Source organism: Lupinus angustifolius, chromosome LG13 (genome assembly GCF_001865875.1).
Source record: "Lupinus angustifolius cultivar Tanjil chromosome LG13, LupAngTanjil_v1.0, whole genome shotgun sequence".
NCBI lineage: Eukaryota > Viridiplantae > Streptophyta > Magnoliopsida > Fabales > Fabaceae > Lupinus > Lupinus angustifolius.
The window spans coordinates 11,104,965-11,127,521 of NC_032021.1; the positions used below are offsets into that span (position 1 = coordinate 11,104,965).

The 22,557-nt window shown below is 32.2% G+C and overlaps 4 protein-coding genes across 7 annotated transcripts; 2 read left to right on the forward strand and 2 right to left on the reverse strand.

The window, feature by feature from the left end:
- LOC109325915 (cytochrome P450 77A3-like) lies at positions 3,390–5,076 on the reverse strand. Its single transcript, XM_019558527.1, has one exon. The coding sequence runs from the start codon at positions 4,997–4,999 to the stop codon at positions 3,458–3,460; it is 1,542 nt and encodes a 513-aa protein (XP_019414072.1). The 5' UTR covers positions 5,000–5,076; the 3' UTR covers positions 3,390–3,457.
- Positions 10,026–10,659, forward strand: LOC109325916. 2 transcript variants are annotated; one of them, XM_019558529.1, is made up of 2 exons: positions 10,026–10,131; positions 10,162–10,659. In XM_019558529.1, exons 1-2 carry the CDS (start codon positions 10,090–10,092, stop codon positions 10,552–10,554), a joined length of 435 nt encoding a protein of 144 aa, XP_019414074.1. In that variant the 5' UTR covers positions 10,026–10,089; the 3' UTR covers positions 10,555–10,659. The 2 variants fall into 2 exon arrangements, with proteins under 2 accessions (XP_019414074.1, XP_019414073.1); XM_019558528.1 differs by having other exon boundaries at positions 10,026–10,659.
- Positions 11,197–13,228, reverse strand: LOC109363592 (methyltransferase-like protein 13). Its single transcript, XM_019609847.1, has 2 exons — positions 11,533–13,228; positions 11,197–11,493 (listed from the first exon to the last, which is right to left on the reverse strand). Exons 1-2 carry the CDS (start codon positions 12,499–12,501, stop codon positions 11,197–11,199), a joined length of 1,266 nt encoding a protein of 421 aa, XP_019465392.1. The 5' UTR covers positions 12,502–13,228.
- On the forward strand, positions 16,444–19,455 carry LOC109363218 (methyltransferase-like protein 13). 3 transcript variants are annotated; one of them, XM_019609399.1, is made up of 3 exons: positions 16,444–16,542; positions 17,760–18,852; positions 18,892–19,455. In XM_019609399.1, the coding sequence occupies exons 2-3, from the start codon at positions 17,884–17,886 to the stop codon at positions 19,291–19,293; spliced, it is 1,371 nt and encodes a 456-aa protein (XP_019464944.1). In that variant the 5' UTR covers positions 16,444–16,542; positions 17,760–17,883; the 3' UTR covers positions 19,294–19,455. The 3 variants fall into 3 exon arrangements, with proteins under 3 accessions (XP_019464944.1, XP_019464943.1, XP_019464942.1); XM_019609398.1 differs by having other exon boundaries at positions 16,450–16,542; positions 17,760–17,790; positions 17,821–19,455; XM_019609397.1 differs by having other exon boundaries at positions 16,468–16,542; positions 17,764–19,455.

The window sequence follows — 22,557 nt, forward strand, 5'->3', positions numbered from 1 at the left end:
CTCCAAGAGTAAGTTTAAAAAACTTATTCCTCATCCTAGCCAACAATTCTAGGAAAATCCAATTGTTTCAAGTAGTTAGTAAATCTAAACCATTAGATGTCGATAGAATTGATGGGTAGGATATGGAATAAGTTTAAAAAACTTACTCTTGAGGTAAGTGAATCTCTCCTCTAATATGAATATTATTATTTAATATAATTAAATATGTCGACCTCTTAAATTTAATATGTCTTTTAAATAACTTAAAGTCTAACTTATTAAGTTAAATATGTATTTTAAAAAGTTTAAGTGGACATGTTAATGAAAAAAGTTTGGGCTAACTTAGCATGTCATAGGTCAAGTAATAAACAAACCCCACAACCTCTCTTGTTTCTACCCTTACTCACCACCTCCCTCGTCCATCATCTTCTATTTCTAAGTAGAAACATAATCGAACTAAATATCCATTTACTTTGTTTTTTTCCTGAAATACCCAAAAATTAAATTGAATCAAACTTTTACATATAGAGTTGACAATGAAATGAATTAACTCGGTATTCGTTCAAAATTCGACTCGTTATTTAGCTCGATAAACTTGTTCATGAATTGATATTGAGCTAGAAATTGAGCTCATTAATAAACTAGTTGAACTTGAGTTGGATACAGTTTAACCTATTAAGTTCAATAGCTAACTCGATATAGATATATATATATATATATATAATATAAACTGATATTTATATATACAACATTGTGAAATATTTTTTAAAATGAATTAATTATTTGAGTTGTCCAAATGAATCAAATTTAGTTTAGCCAAATAGTTTGTAAACCTTAACCAAACCAAACTCGATCTAAAAAATTAACTCGTATTAGACTCGAGTCAAGTTTTAAACTGAGCAGATCTTTATGAGCTGAGTTATCGTTCGACTCGTTTCTAATCCTAATTACATACCTATCTACAATAAAGCACAATAGAATAATACACTAAAAAGTACCTCCGTGAGCCAATTCAAATTAAGCAAAAATATAATTTGAGCAACTATTGGGAAACAATTACTAAATTGCCACAAGCTACTACTACAAATTGCATAACTACTTTAGAATTTATGTTAAGAAGGATCTTGGTTGCTACACAAAATTTAGCAAGCAAGATACAATGCAAGAGGGTCCACAATCTCAAACCACTACAACATTGCAAGACCTCATATTACACATGAAAAGCCTTCTCAAATTTCCAGTGTCATCCTTTATGTTATCTTTGGCAAATATGAGAGAAGGAGAAAGAAAGAGATTAAGGGATAAGGATAAGTAGGAAGAGAATGGGAGATGAAGACAATTTTCTCTCTTGTTTGAGAGTATGAAATTTAGATGACAGGTGTGTAAAATAATAACAATGCAAGATTTTTTTTTAAATGTAATTAACAAATGAGAAATAGACAATAACGTAATTATATAATTTTACTAATTACAGTTAGGTATTTTTGACGCCTTTTCATTGGAAACCCTTAAATTGAGGAAACTATGAAAATAGACACGTGAAGAGTTTTAGAAAACTTTTCAAACATTTCAAAACTTTCTTCTCTCGTTCACCCAACTTCCAAACAATTGAGAGACTTTCCAAAGTCATTAATTTCATTCTCTTTTCCCTTTAAAACTACACTCTCAAACAAAGCCTTAGGAGAGAGACCCCACAGGCAGCATCACTTGAGGGGCTTCTAACTGAGCCATCAACATCTAACTTTTAAGTCTAAATGAAAAGGTTCCGGATATAGTAAGAGCAATGATATATTTCTTATCAAATCCTCCTACATTATGAGTATATCACTTGTAAGTCAATTATCAATAAACAAAATATTATTTTATGATAAATGTTATTTTTCTTATAGTGTAAGAGTATATATCATTTTTCTCATAGTGTATTAAAATTAGTTTCAATTTTATTTGGTTTATGACTATATTGTAAAACTCTTTAATAACATTAATTTGACGAAAACATAATTATTTGGTAGTTGGTACTAGTACATGTTTCGTTGTTATTTTCTACATTAATTTTATGAAATATTTTTTAACTTAGTACATAAGAGTAATATTCTATACTCATAAATGTGTTATTCCCTTTGATATCGACGAGAAACAAATACGTGGCTAAAATTCTGATAATTTATTTTCAATAGAAGTTGTTTTTAATGATGTGAATATTTTTGATTTAGTAGTATCCGGTACAATGAATTTGGAACACTATATTTGGATGAATAAAATAATTATGTAGAAATCTTTAAGAGTTTTTATATTGTCAATATTTTAGTTATCATTTTGACTTTTAAATATAAATAATAATAATGAATAATAAATAATATATTAATTATATATAAATCTTGATAATGAGAATAAAGTATCTCCTTCATACCAGGATATAACTTATCTCCTCTCGGCAATAAAAGTATGATATGTATACTATTTTGTTTAATTTTAAAAATATTTTTGTAGAAAATAAAAAAAAAACATATGTTTTACTAACGAGAGAAGATAATTTTTTTCCTTATATAAAGAGATACTTTATTCTCATTGATAATATATAGACATTATAAACCATTATTTCCTTGGACTCGTGGATAAATGAGACCCGAAATTTTAACATTTGCAGGTGGGTCTGGGACCTAGACCATGTGTACTCGGACTCGACATTACTTCATATATAAATATATATATATATATATAGTTAATCTATAATGTTATATGTTGTTAAATAGTATTGTTATAGTGATATGATGATGTTAATTGATATGTGTAATATAATATTTTGTTGATTGAACAATTCTTATTAAATTAATTTTATATCATAATGTTGAAATAGTCAATTTAAAATGTTTTTAAAACTTGCAATTATGTTTTATAATTTTTCTATAATTGATTAACCAAATAACATATAAGATTGTAGTAAACAAACACACAATTACGTAAATTATTCTCACTTATTTTTAATTTGCAAGTACCTAATGACCTGGTGGGTAGCAAACTTAAGGGTGGGTCTAGGTCAAAAAAATGAAGTAACGAGACAGGTCCAGGAAATATACTACCCGAACCCAACCATATGCATTGTCATCCCTAATTGTATATTGGAGCACATATTTTATGAGTACACTGCACTGATGAATCACGCTAGGATCATCTTCAACTACTATTGTTCAGATCTCAGTGTCCTAATCGTCACCTGAAGATGGTAGGGTATGATAAAATTCCACAAATTGGCCACAAGTACGTTTAAGTGTTGTTACTTCTTATAAATGCAAGAGAAAGATCCAAGAAATTCATTATATCACATCTCAATTAAAGTTTCATACAAATATCATTAACAATAAAGTTCAAATAATTAGTCTATCTATCATAATTGGATGCAAATTTCACTTGTTTAAAGCCACAAACATTATTATATAAATAAATAGCATATAAAAATAACAAGAAACTAAACCAAATCTCACAACTTCACTCTTTGTGCTACTAATCTTGGCTTAATCATTGCTCTTAGAGGTTCTTTCATTACCACAGTAAACTCACACTTCCCAGTGAAATCCAATTTTTTACCTTGTGGGTATGCACTCCACTCAAACTCTTGCACCATTCTAGCCAGCATAAGATGAACATGCAGAGTGGCCATACCCAAGCCAGGGCATATCCTTCTCCCAATCCCAAATGGCATCATCCTAACTCCAGTTACACCAGTCATATCGGCATTCTCGTGGCCGGTTAAGAACCTGTCTGGGTCGAACTTCTCCGGCTTAGACCATATATTCGGATCCATACTAATAGGTGGCAAGAAAAACTCCACATTTGCATCAGTTGGTATGTCATAACCAGAAAGTGTAGTTGACTCAGTGACTGCATGAGTTAGTGATAGATAAGTTGGTGGATGCTTCCTTAAAAGTTCCTTAACCACAGCATGCAAATAATGCATTTTCTCAATATCTATTTCATCAACTGTTCTGTCTCCAACAGTTTCCTTAATTTCATCAAACAGTTTTGACTGAATGTCAGGGTTGGTTATGAGTTGTGCTATGCCCCATTCAATTGCAGTAGCTGTTGTGTCTGTGCCACCATTGAGAAACTCAGAACAAAGGGTAACTAATTCAGCATTTGATGGTGCTGATTTTCTACCTTCAACTTTGAGATCAAAGAGTGTGTCTAAGTAAGAAAAAGATGTGGCAGTGTGATCTGAACCTGGGTTTTGGATTGCTCTTCTTCTCTGCTCAATGAATGGAACTATGAACTCAAATTGCTCCTTTCTAACTTCCAATGCTCTTTTCTTTTGCTTTGAGAAAAATGGACTTAGAATTGGTACGTAGTCATCAATTCTTGGGTCTACAGTGGCAAGAACAAGTTTCATCATCTTATCCATTTTCTCCAATGTTTCCTCATCCATTTCAAGACCAAAACACATAAAAACTAGTATGCAAAACACAGCAAACCTTGCATCTTTGAGCACCCAAACAACTCCATTGTTCACTTCTGCTTCATTTTTCAGCCTTTTGATGAGTCTGTTCATTGCATTGTATCGCGCGGCACGAAACTCTTTGAGCCTGTTTGAGCTCAGCATATTCTGCACCATGTTTTTCCTCAGTGATCTCCAAACTGGGCCATATGTTGCAGCATTCACAGTGAACTTGTTCTCACTGAAGATAAGCCTTGTTGGGTTCTCTCTAGGCCTGCTTGCAAAAGTTGCACCCTTTTCAATCAGTGCCTCATGGATTAGCTTTTCATCACTGATGATAATCATTGTTCTTGTCCCAAACTTGATGGAAAATATTGGGCCATATTTTTGCTTATTCTCATTGACATACTCAAAAAAAGGTTTACCAGAATTTGCAAATTGGAAAAGGTTACCAACAATAGGCCAACCTGGTGGTCCTGGAGGAAGATTGACCCTTTTGGATTTGGTTTTCTGTATGAGAAACAAAATCATGCATGAAATGAAGAATGCTAAGAATGTGAAGATGAGATTGTAGTAAGAGGAAAGAGCCATTTCAATCTACAAGTGAAGGAGAAGCAGTGTTTGAGTCAGTAGGGGAAACATAGAAAGGTATAGAAATAGAAGGAAGCATATGATGTTGGGACAAGGATCTGTTGTCGTAAACTGTGTTCCGAACCATTTTTTGGACCAATGATATTGAAATAAAAACAGAAAAATGATGAGTATTTAATTTTTTAATTGATATAACATGTTTTTATTGATCAATAACATGGTCTGGGACACAATTTGGGATAACAGATCTTTGTAGATAATGTTGCATGTGATGTTTAATTCAAGCACTTTCAAGTGTTACACCAGAATATTATGAGGTTGTTGTGGTTGTACAGTTGTACTACTAACTGTTATTTAGTATAGCAGGGTGGAAAATTTGTGTTAAGAATTATGATGGATGAGTTGAATGGGAAAAAGGATATGATATGGATTGTGATAATGACCGGTAATTAATGGATCCAACTAAGGTAGTTGAGCTTATTTGATTTTGTAGGTGAATGTGAAATTTATGACTATTGACTCAATATATATTTATTGTTTTGGATCTTGTCTCATATGTTGTTTGATGATAATAAAGTAAAAATAATAATGATAATGAACGCTTCAATCTTTTAATTAACATATTATGTTTTTATTAATGTATGACAACATATGGAAGAAGATATGTGACAATATATCTATGTTAATAGGGAGTACTTAGGAAAAACAACTGGCTTTGGCCCTCAGTTCTAAGGGGCATGAAATTAAAGACAAAGAATAGATGTCAAAATGGACTAACATGAGTATAGTCGCAGGTCATGGACCAAGTCTGAAGGTCAACTCATAGTGTGTTTTCCTTTGTGGCCTAGGATATGAAGCCTAGGTTGTCAGAAAAATAATGTTTGGAAGTTGGAACACAATGCACTATAAATATAATGTATGCCAACATATTTGAATAGGCCAATGTCGAAACAGAAAGATTTATTGGTATGAACAAAACATCAGTTTTGTAAGAATTGGATTAGACAGTTTGACCGTTGACTGAATTTGAAAACGGTTTTGGTTTGCAGACTTAACTAAATGAAGATTAGACTCGTTTGAACTGGGGAAATGTCAGTCCGACCATGTTAAACTCAATTAAACCATAATAACATGAGAAGTAAATTGGACGGTTCACTTAAAATTTTAAAAAAATGGAACACTACTCTAATATTTTGTTTTACTTCGGTCAAAAAAAATAGGGAGATGTTAATTTAATATAATTATACGTAAGTATTAATTAAATAGCATTTTGCATTTATATATAATTATATATTTATAGACAAAATTTTATTAATTATATATGAAATCATCTGGTCCGATTGGACGGTTTAACATGTAAACCTAATACAAGTTCTCTTTCGATTTGACATCCGACTCATATTTCATAACATTGAAAAATAGAATTCGTAGATTTAGCTGCAAAGGTGTTACTATTAGACATGTCAAAATGGCTATTGGAACAAATTTGGTTAACCAATAATTGGGTTAGGTTAAAGTGGGTTGGGCTAAAAGTTGAATTAAATTTTATATTTCTCAAAATATAAGTCAAACCTATCTCATATGGACGGTGGATTATGGTGAGTCATCCTGTCCCAAATAACATTCTATTAAAAAAAATAAATAATTTAAATCACATTTTACAATCTATTTATACAAAAAAAAAAATTGAAAAAGCATGGCAGCAACCTTGAGGTTTGCTTAATCATGAAAAAACCAATTTCCAAAATAATAAATTATTATATTAGCTAAAAGTGTCCAAATATTAAATTTATACAAGTGACAAAATACTAGGAAATATAAAATACATAGATTCAATGAAGTTGGAGATGTCGTGTCCAATGATTTTAGAGACCTCATGTGTAGTAACATTGTGTTTATTGATGACATGACATAGAGATCTCGGAAGATATGAGTCGGGTGGTTGCGACTGCCTCACAATGAAGGCTTTACGTAAAGATGTTGTGTGGTCATGATAATGAGGTCATGACACTAGGATGTGTGGGCATGTGGCAATGTCGCCATGAGGCTGTAATAGTGAGACAAGTAGGCGAGTGAGGCTTTAGCGTCAACAATGATGCAAAGTGGTGGCATACATGTTTGATATTTTTATTGAGGGTGATTGGGTGTGGGCGTGAGGTAAAGGTATTGACTTTTGTCTGATTCTACTATTATCTTTGTAGATAGGAAATTACTCTCGGAAGGGGAATGGAAAAGGGAAAGCCAAAGAGTGGGAAGTATGTAAGTTAATGAGTAGGAAAAAATTTAACTAATTTATCAAAACATGATATTCAAATTCCTATCATGTTATTCACAATTGACCAAAGTTGTTGATGTTGTCCTGAACTCACACGAGTAGGCCTGGCCCGAATTTATTGTAGTCTAGTCAGACTAGGACTCGGTTTAAGCAAAATATTCAAAATTTAAAACTCATACCCTATACTTTCGGGCTTTGGAAGGTTGACACGATATACCTTAACCGTTTTGATATGTCTAATTACAACCACATCTGAGCTAGTGTAGAATGTCACTCCATCGTTATAGGTATCGTGTCGCCCATATCCATTGTCATTCTCCCCATCGTTGGGTCTAGTTGTAGTCACAACATCGAACCACCACCAATCCTTTATCGTTATGTCAATACTTCCTTCCATTGTCACTAGTTTTCATATTTGTGAAAACATGTGAACATTTCACATTCAACGGCTATAATACACATTGCACCATCCTTCATATATGTGGTCACCAAAACCGCACATTGAACATAACCACTACTTAAAAGCTTGGATGTATATATGTATGTAAAATATCAGTCTTCTTAAATCGTCCTTCAAGTGAAACAAAACTAGGAGTGGAAACAGATCAGACCGCCTATTACCTGATCTATAACAGACTAGGTCAGACCATGTTTTTTCTTGTACACAGGTCACATTCAGGATTTTCGAAAAGCTTATTTAGTTTAACATGACAGATTTTAAGCCATCTGAAAGGCCTATTAAGCCTAACAAGCCAGACCTGTTTAGTTATATATGTAATAATGTTCATATTATACAATTTGTATATAAGTAATGTTATTATATATGTAATTTTAATATAAAGATGTATACAATAATATAATTTAATTTTAGGGTTATAAAGGAGTCGTTGAAAGTATGACTATTAATGTATTTAAATATAAACATAATGACCTATTTCAAGATAATATAATAAGTCCTTAAATATGCTAACAAGTCATACAAGACTTTTAAATAGGTCAAACCTATGCTTTAAATTTTATGGTTTCATTCACATATAATTTTTGAAATTTGAAACTAAATTATATAGATTACTTTTTATTTTATTGTAATACATATGTACTTTTGAGCATTATGAAAATTAATTGATTTGTTGTATTTTTAAAGAGTTAAATTTTATATTTTAATTTATTTATGATGAGTTACATTTTGATGACATGGAGTAGTTTTTAAAAATGTAGCTGTATTTCTTCTTGTTGGTTTTGCTAAAAACATTATGACTTTTCAGTTTTGTTTTTTAATTTCCCAAAATTAAGCAAACAAATTAGTAAGCCAAACCAAACCTTACCATGAAAGGGCAAATAATGGGATGAATCAACCAAGCCAAATTATTTTGTTCAGTCGATTTCATATTTTCCTCTAAAACTTAGTCAAATTAGATCGTTATGCCCCTACTAGATATGATGTTGAAGAAAATGTATTTACAAAATATGTTGGACTTATTATAAAATTGAACACTTTAAATTTTTGCAAACATATACCAAACTTAATCCTTGAAAATTTTAATAAGTAAATTGGTAAACCGAACAAAACTAAATTATAGTATTGTATTGACTTCATATTCACATTCCCTTCTAAAATCAAACCATACTGTCATACCCTATTTTATACTTATAAAAATAAATTATCTATCAAATATGATTGTTGGTAAAAGTGAACACTTTTAGTTTTTATAAATAAAAATCGAATGCAGTTTATTTTATCATAAAATATCATATTTGATAATAAACACTTGAAGGAGAATATTTTATATAATCTCCTCAGTGATGCTGACAGTACCATATCCCTATTAAAGAAAATAAAATGTAATATTTGTTATTATTAATGTACAAATTTATGTACATTTAATACATTTTTCTCCATTTATTTATATTTTTAAATAATTAGTAATAATTAAATCTATATATAGATGCTAAGATGATAATTTATAAAAGTTTTATATAATGATACTTTTTTTTTTCTCAACTTAAAATTTGAAAACATCATTTCTTAAAATATTAAAGCATCTATTAATTGCTATAATTTGGTTCAAAGTTTATCATGTTCGTCTAGTGGTGTAAGACTGCTAGATATATAATATGATATAAAAATCAAAACTTCGATTCCTGAAAATAATATTTATTGGAAGAGACAATTATACACTCTGAAAGTGATTAGTTCCTTAACTCAAAGGAAAAAATGAATACTTTAACGGTACAAAAAAACTAAAAGGTTCATAATTCAATTTTGATCCAATTAATTTTTTTATAAATATTATTATTTATATATACATCAAACTTTTATTTTAAAAAATATATATTAACTAACAAATTTAAAATATAAACCCATTTATACTATATATAAAGCCAAAACTTCAAATAACTTCCCTTATGGTGTAATTTTCATTTCCTATATTACCCTTAACATTATTTAATTTTTACAAAAAACTATATAATCATAAGCAACTACCACAAATACATTAATTAACCACATATCTCACCTTAAATTAAACATTATTGTAAACACAAAAAAATATAATATAAAGTACACTTAACACAAAAATACATTTTAATTCAAAAAAATGAAATATATAAAAATTGAATATATAGTATCATAATATTCGCCGGCAGATACGAAATGTCTGTACACACTATTAATGATAATGGATAATAACTAGGTATTTATTTATGCTTTATTTTCATCTATCTCCTCATATTTTCCATTAAACACAAAAAATCCTTTTCCTTTTGTCCATTCCATGCATCTTCTTCTGAGAACACCAATTAGAATGAGATTGAAATGTTAGGGTTCACAATCATTTCCCTCTTGAAACCCTCACTCTCTCTTCCTTCAAATTCCTTCCATTTCTCTTCTCCTTCATCTCCCTTTTCCTCCAAGTTCCAACCTTTCCCATCAAAATCAAAACCCCTTTTGTTCTTTGCATCCAAAAACAACAACAATGGTGAAGTTAAGGAACATGGAAACAAAAAACAACAACCCATGAATGGTTCCAATGGAGAAGAAGAAGATGATGTTAATAATTCAAGCAAACAAAAAAGACCCATTTTTAGTTTCAATTGGAGTACCCTTTTGGACCCTGATCCTGAAAATATTCTTGCACTTGGATTAACTGGTCTTCTCACATGGGCAAGTGTTCAAGTTCTATGGCAGCTACTGTTTATTTCTTTGGCTATTATTCTTGCTGCACTTAAGTACTCTTTCATTGCTGCTCTTCTTCTTTTCATTCTCATTACCCTTCTCTGAGAATTTGTTCTTTGGGTAAATGTAATTTTTTGTTTTCTTTTATATGCCCCTCACAAAATGTAATTCGGGTTTGTAGTTGTTATATAATGATTTTGTTTCCAGAAATTTATTGATTTGATAGAATACAGTTTATATATATATATATATATATATATATATAAAATATATAATGGTGAGTTGTTTGGTTTTTGTTTTTCAACTGTTGTTGATTTGGCATATTTTATGTTTTCATTTTCAATTGTGGTTTAGAATTGTTATTTCATATTGTTTCTCAGTTTTGTGATTTGATAGAATCAAGTTTCATTGTTGTTTGTTGTGCTGGTGTTATTTTTATGATTCTGTAACCTCTCTTTTTCGGCCAGATAATGTTATATAAGACTGTTTTATGTGAATGGCATTAAAATGTTGGATGGGCCATGGTTGTCACCATGGTTATAAATCTGAGTGTGCCAACATGCGGATATGTTAAGTTTTTGGAAGTTGTTGAAACAATATTGTGATATCTATTGTGGCCACATGCTTGCCATTTGGGTTTTGGAGGGAAAAGAAGGAAAATAGGAGGTTTGAGAGCCATGAAATGCACTGGTAAGATGGTTTCGAAGTCTTAATTTTCCATCACAGACACTTCGTTGTAATGTAACATTAGTTGCAAAGAACAAAATTTTCACCATTCCCGACATCTATCTTGTACAGCTCTTCGAAAACTCCGAGAAAATGGGTTACCAGGTTGTCATAGAAAGACTTAGTTGAAGGAATGACATTAATAGCAAGAATTCCAGATTCAGAAAGAGCTAATTTAACAGCAAGGAGAACATTCTTTCTAACAAATTCCAAAGGTGGAGAACTTATACCACTCCTTATATCACTTGAATCCAAATCAACCATAACAACATCAAATTTATGGTTAACCTTGCCATCTACCAAGTGACTCAAACAATTATAATCACAATCAACAATGGAACTTAGAGTTTGCGGATTTTCATGGTATGCAAGTTTCTTTATATATTTAATGGCATCTCCAACAACAATGTGCATACATTCACTATCTTCCAATCCAAAGTAGTCTTTTGCAACCCTCAAAACCTCCATTTCATTATCCACTCCCATGACCTCAAAACCCAATTGAGTAGTCAAGAAAGTAAGCAAAGCCCCACCTCCAACACCCAGGCATAGAGCTTTTGGTTTAAACCCATTCTGCATTTGTCCCTCTAAATATTCGCTAATCAATGAAAGGCTAGCAACCATAGGAGCCAGGTAAGGGTGTACCAAAACCTGAAGATCAGGTATAAACCCCATATCCCCGATCCTTACACTATTCAAACTAGGATCTGTCTCTGGAACAATGCGAATCTCTGTTTGAATCAAATTAGGCATCTTCTTGAATCTCATCCGCCTACGAAATTCCCTCTTATGACAACCATGATGCACCTCACTCTCGCTTTCAATTTCCACATCTTCAACCAATATTTCACCAACATGGTAACCAACACATGAATGTATTACTATGCTAGAAACCAAACTATCTTCATAACTCAAAATGGGTATCTCGGGGATACCATTTCTGAACAAAGATCTGGGAGATAAAGCAAGGAGAAGAGGTTTTGACCACACCTCAAATCCCTGCTCTTGCAAGGAGCATTTCAATGGGCGATGATAAATATTTCGTGAAAAATCACCCTCCTTGAATTGGTTTCCTATCAAAATCAAGCGAGAGATTTCTGGAGAACTGAAGAGAAGCTGGAGTTGACCCAATTCAGTAGAGAAGATCCAATCATTTTCACGACCTTCTGGAACTAACATAGCACCAACTTGTGGTGAGTCAGTGGGTTGTACTGGAGAGTCAAGCACAGCAACTCGGAGCAATGAATCTGAACAAGTTGGGCTGGGTATAGTAAAGGAGATAAAGCGAGAAGGGCATATGCTTTCAAAGGTTACATCAAGGGCCATTGCTATAAACTCATTCAAGGTAATTGCTATGCCACTTTATTTTGTTGCTGAGTTGCTATCAATGCCATCTGCCACCCCCACAAAATCCCCATTTCTTCATGATCATCTCTTAGTATCGCCCTACCTAAACATGGAGATTTTCATATCAAAGTTAGCAAAACACTCACACCTATAAATATGAACAAATACACAGGGAAAAAGAGAGAGGGGATGGAAGAATAGAACCCATGTTTATGGAGAACTAATCATAACAGAAAGTAAGTGAATTCAAGCAAATGCGGTTATTCTTATATGTAGGTTAACCAGAAAAATGCGAAAACAAAATCAACCCAAAAACAACAACAAAAAAGGAGAAAAGTGCACCAACTGACACATTAAGAACTAAAGTGGGGGAAATAAGAAAGGAGAAGCCTTGAGTTGACTTTTGGTCCTTGTGCAGAAAACTCAGAATTATGATACATAAACAAGAAATAATCATCAAGGTGCTGAATGTGCAATGTGTATAAGTGAAATCCCACACCAACGATAATGAACATATGCTGCCTATGTCATTTAACCCTGTCTTGTTTTAGCACACCAATCCACATTTCCAAAATATCAATGTTTGTGCTATGACCAGACAACATTAACTTCGTGACATGCGATAATTTGCTTCATCATGGCATCACATTCAATAACTGATGATCAGTAATCAAACGGAAAAACTAAAGATCAAATTACTTAGGTCCAACCACAACTATCAATAGTAGAATAAAGAAGATGAAAATAAGACATTGCACATTTGAGGCAACACTGGGTTTAGATTCATGTCAATACAAGCAGAAGCTTTGTATCCTGCTCCAGATCCAATATACAGAAGATGAAAATAAGCATTATGATAATCAAAATGATCATCATTGATCAGAATGGTGGTAATTAAACTTAAGATGCTGAAGAAATACCACTTACTACTACAACCCTTCCCCTCCTAAACTTAAGCTGAAAATGTAACATTAGTTGTAATGTACTTGGATAAATACTCTTGTAGATACTTAACAAAACTGGGGGGCTACATCTTCTGTCCCACAATGCGTGTCATTCCATGTGCCATTGGTTGTGGTTGGTTAAAAATTGCATGTAAGTTAAAAGTTTAATTATTAAGTATTTTTTTGACTAATCGCAGTTGATGGCACATGAAGTTATACATATTGTGGAACAGAAGATGTGCTCCCACAAAATTGGAATTCCTGCCTGAATAGAATTTAGCTTTTGATAGAAATTGTCTCATAAGAAGAATCAATGTTTGAAAGGGATTTTGTAGATGTTTGCAGAAGAATTGAGACCTTTATTGAACCTCCTGTATCCATAGTACAGTTTTCTTCAATACATTTTGAGTGAAATCAATCATGTTTTTTGGGCATTTTGGTTGGAACTTAATGTGAGACTCTTTATAAGGGGATGAACTCATTTGTGATGTTCTCTGCTCCTGACATTTTTCGAGTACTTTCTTTGACTGATCTGCAGAGAGATTTACATGATATTCATATACTGCATGATTCTTGATCTGAGATTTTGATAATCCTTCCTTTTTAGGTTGTCATTTTTCTAGTTCTTGAGGATTTCCCATCCCTTAATATCTTATTCTTTTATTACAAAAAAAATGAAAGTGAACATGTTCCAGAATCCAGATTTCTTCAGGCTATTATCTGTTCAAATTTCTCTCCCATTTCTTGTATTGGATGATTGCATTTTGGCAAAGGTTCTTCTACAAAGAAATGAAATGTAGGATATAGATTGATAGCTTTTTTATATGACTAGCTTCCTAAGATTCAATACCAAAAAAAAATTAATTCCTTACTTATAAGGTAGGGGTTTGCTAACATGGGGAACCTCCTTTTTTAGTTAGGAGCATGTTAGCATTGTGTACCATAAAATATATGACAAAAATATCCTTATTAATTTGGAGATAACAACACAAATGAGGACATTTTAGTAATATCAATCTTAAAATTAAAAAATAATAATTTCTCTCCCCTCTCACTCCAGCTAAACTTCATCCCTTCTCATTCCCCACATTTAGAAGAATAAAAAGCTCATGAATGCAACACTAATTATAACACTAATAAAATTCAGATCTTGACCTTTCGGTTCAAGAATTGTTAAATGAGGCAAAGGTAGGAAGAAGGAAGAGGAGGACTTCAAAACTGTGGTACTTGATTTCGTCTTTGGAGACAGAATGAATGAAAGTTGAAAAATGATGAAACCAAATCTTTCTCGTCTCTCAACCACCAAAGCCGACTTTTGTATTTCTTACTCTGCCATTACCCACCTATCATATTCTCATGCTAGGTTTTTTTATGAACAGTTAGGATTGTGATTTTTTAATTCATTTTTACTGTAACCGTTGCAGTGATGGCAAAGGTTGTCACATGAATGCAACACTAATTACATAAAATAATATTAAGCACCTAAAAGGGATAAGAGACTTGGTAATATGCTTTATACAACCCGTGGAGATTGGTAATATGCTCGAGGGGAAGTAGAAAGGATGAAGTTTGGGGGACTGAAAGATGAGAGAAATTATTATTTTTTAATTTTAAGATTGATATTACTAAAATATCCTCATTTGTATTGTTATCTCTCCAAATTAAATGGATATTTTTGTCCTATATTTTATGGTACACAATGCTAACATGCTCCTAACTAAAAAAGGAGGTTCCCTGTGTTAGCAAACCCCTATAAGGTAATACGTTATTTTTAGTTATACCAAAAAAAAAGTAGTTTAAGATTAACGTTAAAAATATATCATTAAGTGGGATGATGCTCCTCTTCAATCTATTTTTTCAAAATGATGTACCTTAAGTAATCAATTTTGACATAGATGAACAGTTTGAAGTTGTGTTTCTTTTGCAAAAGTTAACTTCAAACCCAAAATCCCACAATGATAAAACAATGCAATAAGGAATTGAGGGAAAGAAGATAAAGACAATGATTTATATTGATTCACTCAAGCTACACCAATAAAGTAAGGTCTTTACTAAATGATTACCCCCTTTAATACCCGTTGAAAGAAAATTCATTATCACACTAAATAGTACAAGTATTCTCATATCTTTAGGTTTGTTGATTGTTTTACCCTAAATAAGTCTCTCAAAACTCAAATTGAAACATTATTTCTTACAAAAACCCTCTTCAAGCTTAACTAAGTATTCTAACCACTCAAGGTATCTAATATAAAACATTAGATTGTTGGGTTAATCTATCTCTACTCATACACTTGGAATATTTTAATTTATATATCAAGAATAAAGAGTAATACAACTTGTTTAACTCTATACATAATATACGATTAGAGTTTATTTAACTCTAAAGCTTCTTTCTTTTCTGCATTTTAGAATATTCAATTAGAACTTGTTGATCTCCAATCACATTTGCTACTAATTTATAATACTAATTTATCATTCAATTACCTTTTTACTGGTAAGTACACTACTACAATCCACAAAGTTATTTGAATGTTCTAAAAATTCATTAATGAAATGATTAATTTACATATTAACACTATAATGTGTTTAAAGCAAATGATATATGAAAAATATTTCTAGCCTCCCCATCGATTGGTTCTTATTTAATATGTAAACTTCGCATGAAGATGGGCCGAAAAGTGAGAAAAAAATAGTTTAAAAAAATATACATTCACAATATATAAATTTTATACCGTATTACTATATGATCTATTATTCATCTTTTATTATCAATAATTCTTAAAATAATAAAAATGAAGATATAATGACTATATATACATCTTAACTATAATATACACCATGAATATAAAGAATCATAAATAAAATCACTATATCATTTTACTCTTTTTAATAAATTTGAATAATGATTAAATATAAATATAATAACAGTTTTATGAGAAAAGGAAATGTAGGGTATTAAAGAAAACTGAAATTAAAATCACTTCTTACATGACCTATTTCTCCGTTCTCTTTTCAATTCTCATCGCTTTGTAAAACTGCATTCTCCCTTATTTCGTAGAGGTTATCATCATCACTGGTAGGTTATATATAAATGCAATTCATGCTTCTTTGTTTTTAACTAGTGGTTCATTCTGTAATCTCTAATTTGATTCATCGTACCTTTGTTTTCTTTATATCAATTCTCATCGCTTTGTAAAACTGAATGTTAATTGTTTTGCAACTGATTTACTATTTCATTTTTGTAGTAGTAATTCACGTGATGCTTGAGATTTGTTTTAGGTGAAATTAGAGTTTGGAATGTTTTTTGTTGTTGAAAATTTCCCTAATTTGAAAATTGAATGAGTTTGTTACTTTATTTCTGATGAAGAGTTTGAAATATTTTATTTTTGTGCTAATTAGAAATTTCAATTTTGAGTAATCATTTTTCATATGATGTTTGGCTTGTGCTAATGTGTATTTGGTTTATTCACTTGATTGGATACTGTAAATGATATCCTAAAATTGAACACTGTTTTTTGGCAAATGTTTTCTGTGTTGCTTCTAACGGCTCATTTTTTATTTTTCAGTTTTTGGGCCAAGCTTAATTATTTGAACTTAGCTTGTTTGATGAAATATTATAAACCAAGCTTATTTTTCTTGCATTGCCAAGTGAATAGATTTTCTTTATTCTACTATTGATAGTTGTGGTTGGACCTAAGTAATTTGATCTTTAGTTTTTCCGTTTGATTACTGATCATCAGTTATTGAATGTGATGCCATGATGAAGCAAATTATCGCATGTCACGAAGTTAATGTTGTCTGGTCATAGCACAAACATTGATATTTTGGAAATGTGGATTGGTGTGCTAAAACAAGACAGGGTTAAATGACATAGGCAGCATATGTTCATTATCGTTGGTGTGGGATTTCACTTATACACATTGCACATTCAGCACCTTGATGATTATTTCTTGTTTATGTATCATAATTCTGAGTTTTCTGCACAAGGACCAAAAGTCAACTCAAGGCTTCTCCTTTCTTATTTCCCCCACTTTAGTTCTTAATGTGTCAGTTGGTGCACTTTTCTCCTTTTTTGTTGTTGTTTTTGGGTTGATTTTGTTTTCGCATTTTTCTGGTTAACCTACATATAAGAATAACCGCATTTGCTTGAATTCACTTACTTTCTGTTATGATTAGTTCTCCATAAACATGGGTTCTATTCTTCCATCCCCTCTCTCTTTTTCCCTGTGTATTTGTTCATATTTATAGGTGTGAGTGTTTTGCTAACTTTGATATGAAAATCTCCATGTTTAGGTAGGGCGATACTAAGAGATGATCATGAAGAAATGGGGATTTTGTGGGGGTGGCAGATGGCATTGATAGCAACTCAGCAACAAAATAAAGTGGCATAGCAATTACCTTGAATGAGTTTATAGCAATGGCCCTTGATGTAACCTTTGAAAGCATATGCCCTTCTCGCTTTATCTCCTTTACTATACCCAGCCCAACTTGTTCAGATTCATTGCTCCGAGTTGCTGTGCTTGACTCTCCAGTACAACCCACTGACTCACCACAAGTTGGTGCTATGTTAGTTCCAGAAGGTCGTGAAAATGATTGGATCTTCTCTACTGAATTGGGTCAACTCCAGCTTCTCTTCAGTTCTCCAGAAATCTCTCGCTTGATTTTGATAGGAAACCAATTCAAGGAGGGTGATTTTTCACGAAATATTTATCATCGCCCATTGAAATGCTCCTTGCAAGAGCAGGGATTTGAGGTGTGGTCAAAACCTCTTCTCCTTGCTTTATCTCCCAGATCTTTGTTCAGAAATGGTATCCCCGAGATACCCATTTTGAGTTATGAAGATAGTTTGGTTTCTAGCATAGTAATACATTCATGTGTTGGTTACCATGTTGGTGAAATATTGGTTGAAGATGTGGAAATTGAAAGCGAGAGTGAGGTGCATCATGGTTGTCATAAGAGGGAATTTCGTAGGCGGATGAGATTCAAGAAGATGCCTAATTTGATTCAAACAGAGATTCGCATTGTTCCAGAGACAGATCCTAGTTTGAATAGTGTAAGGATCGGGGATATGGGGTTTATACCTGATCTTCAGGTTTTGGTACACCCTTACCTGGCTCCTATGGTTGCTAGCCTTTCATTGATTAGCGAATATTTAGAGGGACAAATGCAGAATGGGTTTAAACCAAAAGCTCTATGCCTGGGTGTTGGAGGTGGGGCTTTGCTTACTTTCTTGACTACTCAATTGGGTTTTGAGGTCATGGGAGTGGATAATGAAATGGAGGTTTTGAGGGTTGCAAAAGACTACTTTGGATTGGAAGATAGTGAATGTATGCACATTGTTGTTGGAGATGCCATTAAATATATAAAGAAACTTGCATACCATGAAAATCCGCAAACTCTAAGTTCCATTGTTGATTGTGATTATAATTGTTTGAGTCACTTGGTAGATGGCAAGGTTAACCATAAATTTGATGTTGTTATGGTTGATTTGGATTCAAGTGATATAAGGAGTGGTATAAGTTCTCCACCTTTGGAATTTGTTAGAAAGAATGTTCTCCTTGCTGTTAAATTAGCTCTTTCTGAATCTGGAATTCTTGCTATTAATGTCATTCCTTCAACTAAGTCTTTCTATGACAACCTGGTAACCCATTTTCTCGGAGTTTTCGAAGAGCTGTACAAGATAGATGTCGGGAATGGTGAAAATTTTGTTCTTATTGCCACTGTATCACCTCAGGTGTTTTCAGTTGGGGATCATAGTAATGCTTTTCTTGTGCGACTAAGATCAGTTATTCCTGAAGCATACATAAATTCCATCATAAAGATATAATGTCTCGCTTGATGAGGCAAGTTCTCTTTAAAGATCAATCACCTCCAGTTTCCGCAGTGCAGGTCTAATTGAAGATGTGTCAATAGTTTGGACAATTGTACCGAAAACAAGGACTGTTTTTGTCAAGCTTCTTTACTTTCTATGTGGATCAGCTTTAAGACATTTGAGGCAACACTGGGTTTAGATTCATGTCAATACAAGCAGTAGCTTTGTATCCTGCTCCAGATCCAATATACAGAAGATGAAAATAAGCATTATGATAATCAAAATGATCATCATTCATCAGAATGGTGGTAATTAAACTTAAGATGCTGAAGAAATACCACTTACTACTACAACCCTATACCTTCTGAACGAGACTTCTATGCTCAAACACAGGCTTCTCTACACTGATGTGCTTAAAGATTTTTCAGTTCATAGCAACTTTGACTAAATCCTCTGGCTCAACCATAGCTGCTAGGCTAATTGTCTTAGCGACTATAGCTGCTCGGGTAACTGTCTTAACTCGTCATGGCTTAGCTGATCGTGGTTCAGCTGGTCTTGGTTTAGCCGATATTGGTTCAACCGATTGACAAATTTTTGTATATTAGTTGAGCGATCTAGTACTTAATTTGGCCAATTAGCAGCTTCAGCAGAGCCCCGTATACTCACTTTCGATCAGCTATTTTTGGTGCTTGTTAATGAAATCTCTGAAATAATTATTAAGAGCATCCGAATGACAAATAACATATTCATTCTTATTTGGGTCTCACACATTATTTTATATTTTATTACAACTCCCCATGAAATAATAACATCTATTTTTTCTCATAATGACAAACATTATTCTTATTTGAGTCACACAATATCTGTATTTTTTCCACAAAATCTTCCTCTCTTTTCCTTTTCCTTGGTTAAGAATAACCAAAAATTGTTTTTATTTAAGAACAAAAGTAAGAAGAAAAAAGTAAGACTTTTTTTATTATGTTAAGAACAAGGCTAAGAATAATCATTATGGTTGTTCTAAAAAAGTTTGGTATAAGGTTAATTATATTTGTGCTCATAGAAGTATATACTCACACCCTTCCTGTAACACATTTTACCAAACTTTCAAATCATCTTCAGCCTCTATCTTGCTGTTTGTAAAAGGGATGAGTGAGTACGATAGAGGTTATTAAAGATGAATGCTAACTTGAAAGTTTATTACAAGATTTGTATAAAAATGGTGTGGGTAATGTTTGCATATGTGAAAATAGAGTTGGCCTCTGATTATTGCTAGTGCCAATTTGGGAATGTTGTCATTATTTGTTGTTGTTGAAGTTTGTGTCTTTCACTTTTGTTTTAATGACATTGAATGATTATAATTTTGGTTTCACTTCCAGTCATGTCAAAATTAATTCAATTAAGAACAGTAATTAATTATTATCATGTTGGGCATAAAAGTCATATTTCTAACCTACGGGCACTATCCTATATTCCTATTATATGCTAACCAATAAACATGATAAAGATAATACATTTTGGAGTAAAATATCATTTTAGTCTAAAGATTTGTAACCATCTAACTTAGTTCTTGAAAGTTTGTATTTACCAAATAAATCTCTTAAAGATTCAAATAGGTACCATGCCGTCATACAACTCACTAACGACTATTGTCATGACAATAGCAACTGCTCACGTGGCAATAATGATGAGTGACATGGCACTGACGACCATTGACATAGCACTAAGAACAACCACAATGGTTATTCTTAACGGAATAAGAATATTCTTACTCTGTTCTTCACTGTGTTGTTTTTATCTCCTGATTTTTTTCTTAAATAAGAACAATTTTTTGTTGTTCTTAATCAAATAAAAGTGAAGAGAGGTAGATGTTGTGAGAAAAAAGTAAATGTTGTGGGACCCAAACACAAATAAGAATATTGTTTATCATTGTGAGAAAAATGAATGTTTCTTATTTTACGGGAGTTGTAATAAATTATAAAATAATGTGTGAGACTCAAATAAGAATATTAGTGATTTACTATGTTAAATTCGTGTTGACGACTGAATATACATTCACTAGGATGACTCGGTACTCACAAAGTTATATAATCATTTATGTGATAAACAAAAGTGATTCCAGTTTCTAATCAGATCTGATCTAAGAGGTAACACTTTCTCTGATTCCATTTCAATTCTCAATTTCACTATCATTGTTTCAGTTAATTCTTATTTTCCATCATTACGTTTTTTCATTGTTCAATTTCTGATGCATTTTTTGTTATTATGCAGAAGAAGGATAATAATATTAAGAAGAAAATGTTGACCAAGTTTGAAACGAAGAGTAACAGAGTTAAGGGTTTGAGTTTCCATATAAAGAGGCCATGGATTCTAGCGAGTCTTCACAGTGGTGTTATTCAGTTATGGGATTATCGTATGGGTACATGATCGATGTTACGGATGTTTGTGAAAACTAGGAATTCAATGAATTGGAAAAATTCAAGAATAAGGGTATAGATTTTAATAAAAAGAAAAATAGAATCTGAACTTTCTTATTGAATTATGCAAGAATTACAAGAGTTACAAGAAAAAGAGTATATTGTGAATGAAATTGTATATGTTCCCCTAAGTAACTTATACAACTCATTTCCCTAACTAACTTTCCCTCCACAATTTTATTAGTAACTAACTACACTATTACAATTATGTCCTTATCATTGCCCCTCCCATAGAAAAATTCTGGCCCTCAAGAATTGAATTGAGGAAACTGGTTGCAAAGATCAACTCATTATTAGTTTCATAGGATGCACTCCTTATTATGTGTCTTTTTCCAACCGCAAAATGTTTCATCTTCAATTTATCAGGATTCCAAGTACTAACATCCAATGTTACTAGCCAATCTGTTCTTAATTGCATGTCCCAACATCCCAAATGTATCACCATTATGTCAAAACGGAAAGTAGTAAGGTGTAGGTTCAACTTACAATTCTTAACACTAGATGGCATTTGCAGTTTGTTTCCATTAACCACAGTCACAAGCAAGTGCCCTAGTTTCTTGGCAACTTGCACACCCAAAAACATTTGTGAATGTCCCCACTTTCAATGAATAAAGGTAGTGATTTTCTCATGTTGTTCCCAATCATTGTCATGGTTCTGACACTTGCAACACTAGTGAGATTGTTAGCTAAAATCTATGGCTCTTTATATTCCTTAAAGTCTACAATTTCTTCAATTACCTTTCCTGGTTTGTCATCTTCTAATTCAATATGGTGGAAGTGTAATCCCTTAGCTCTTTCTTCATTC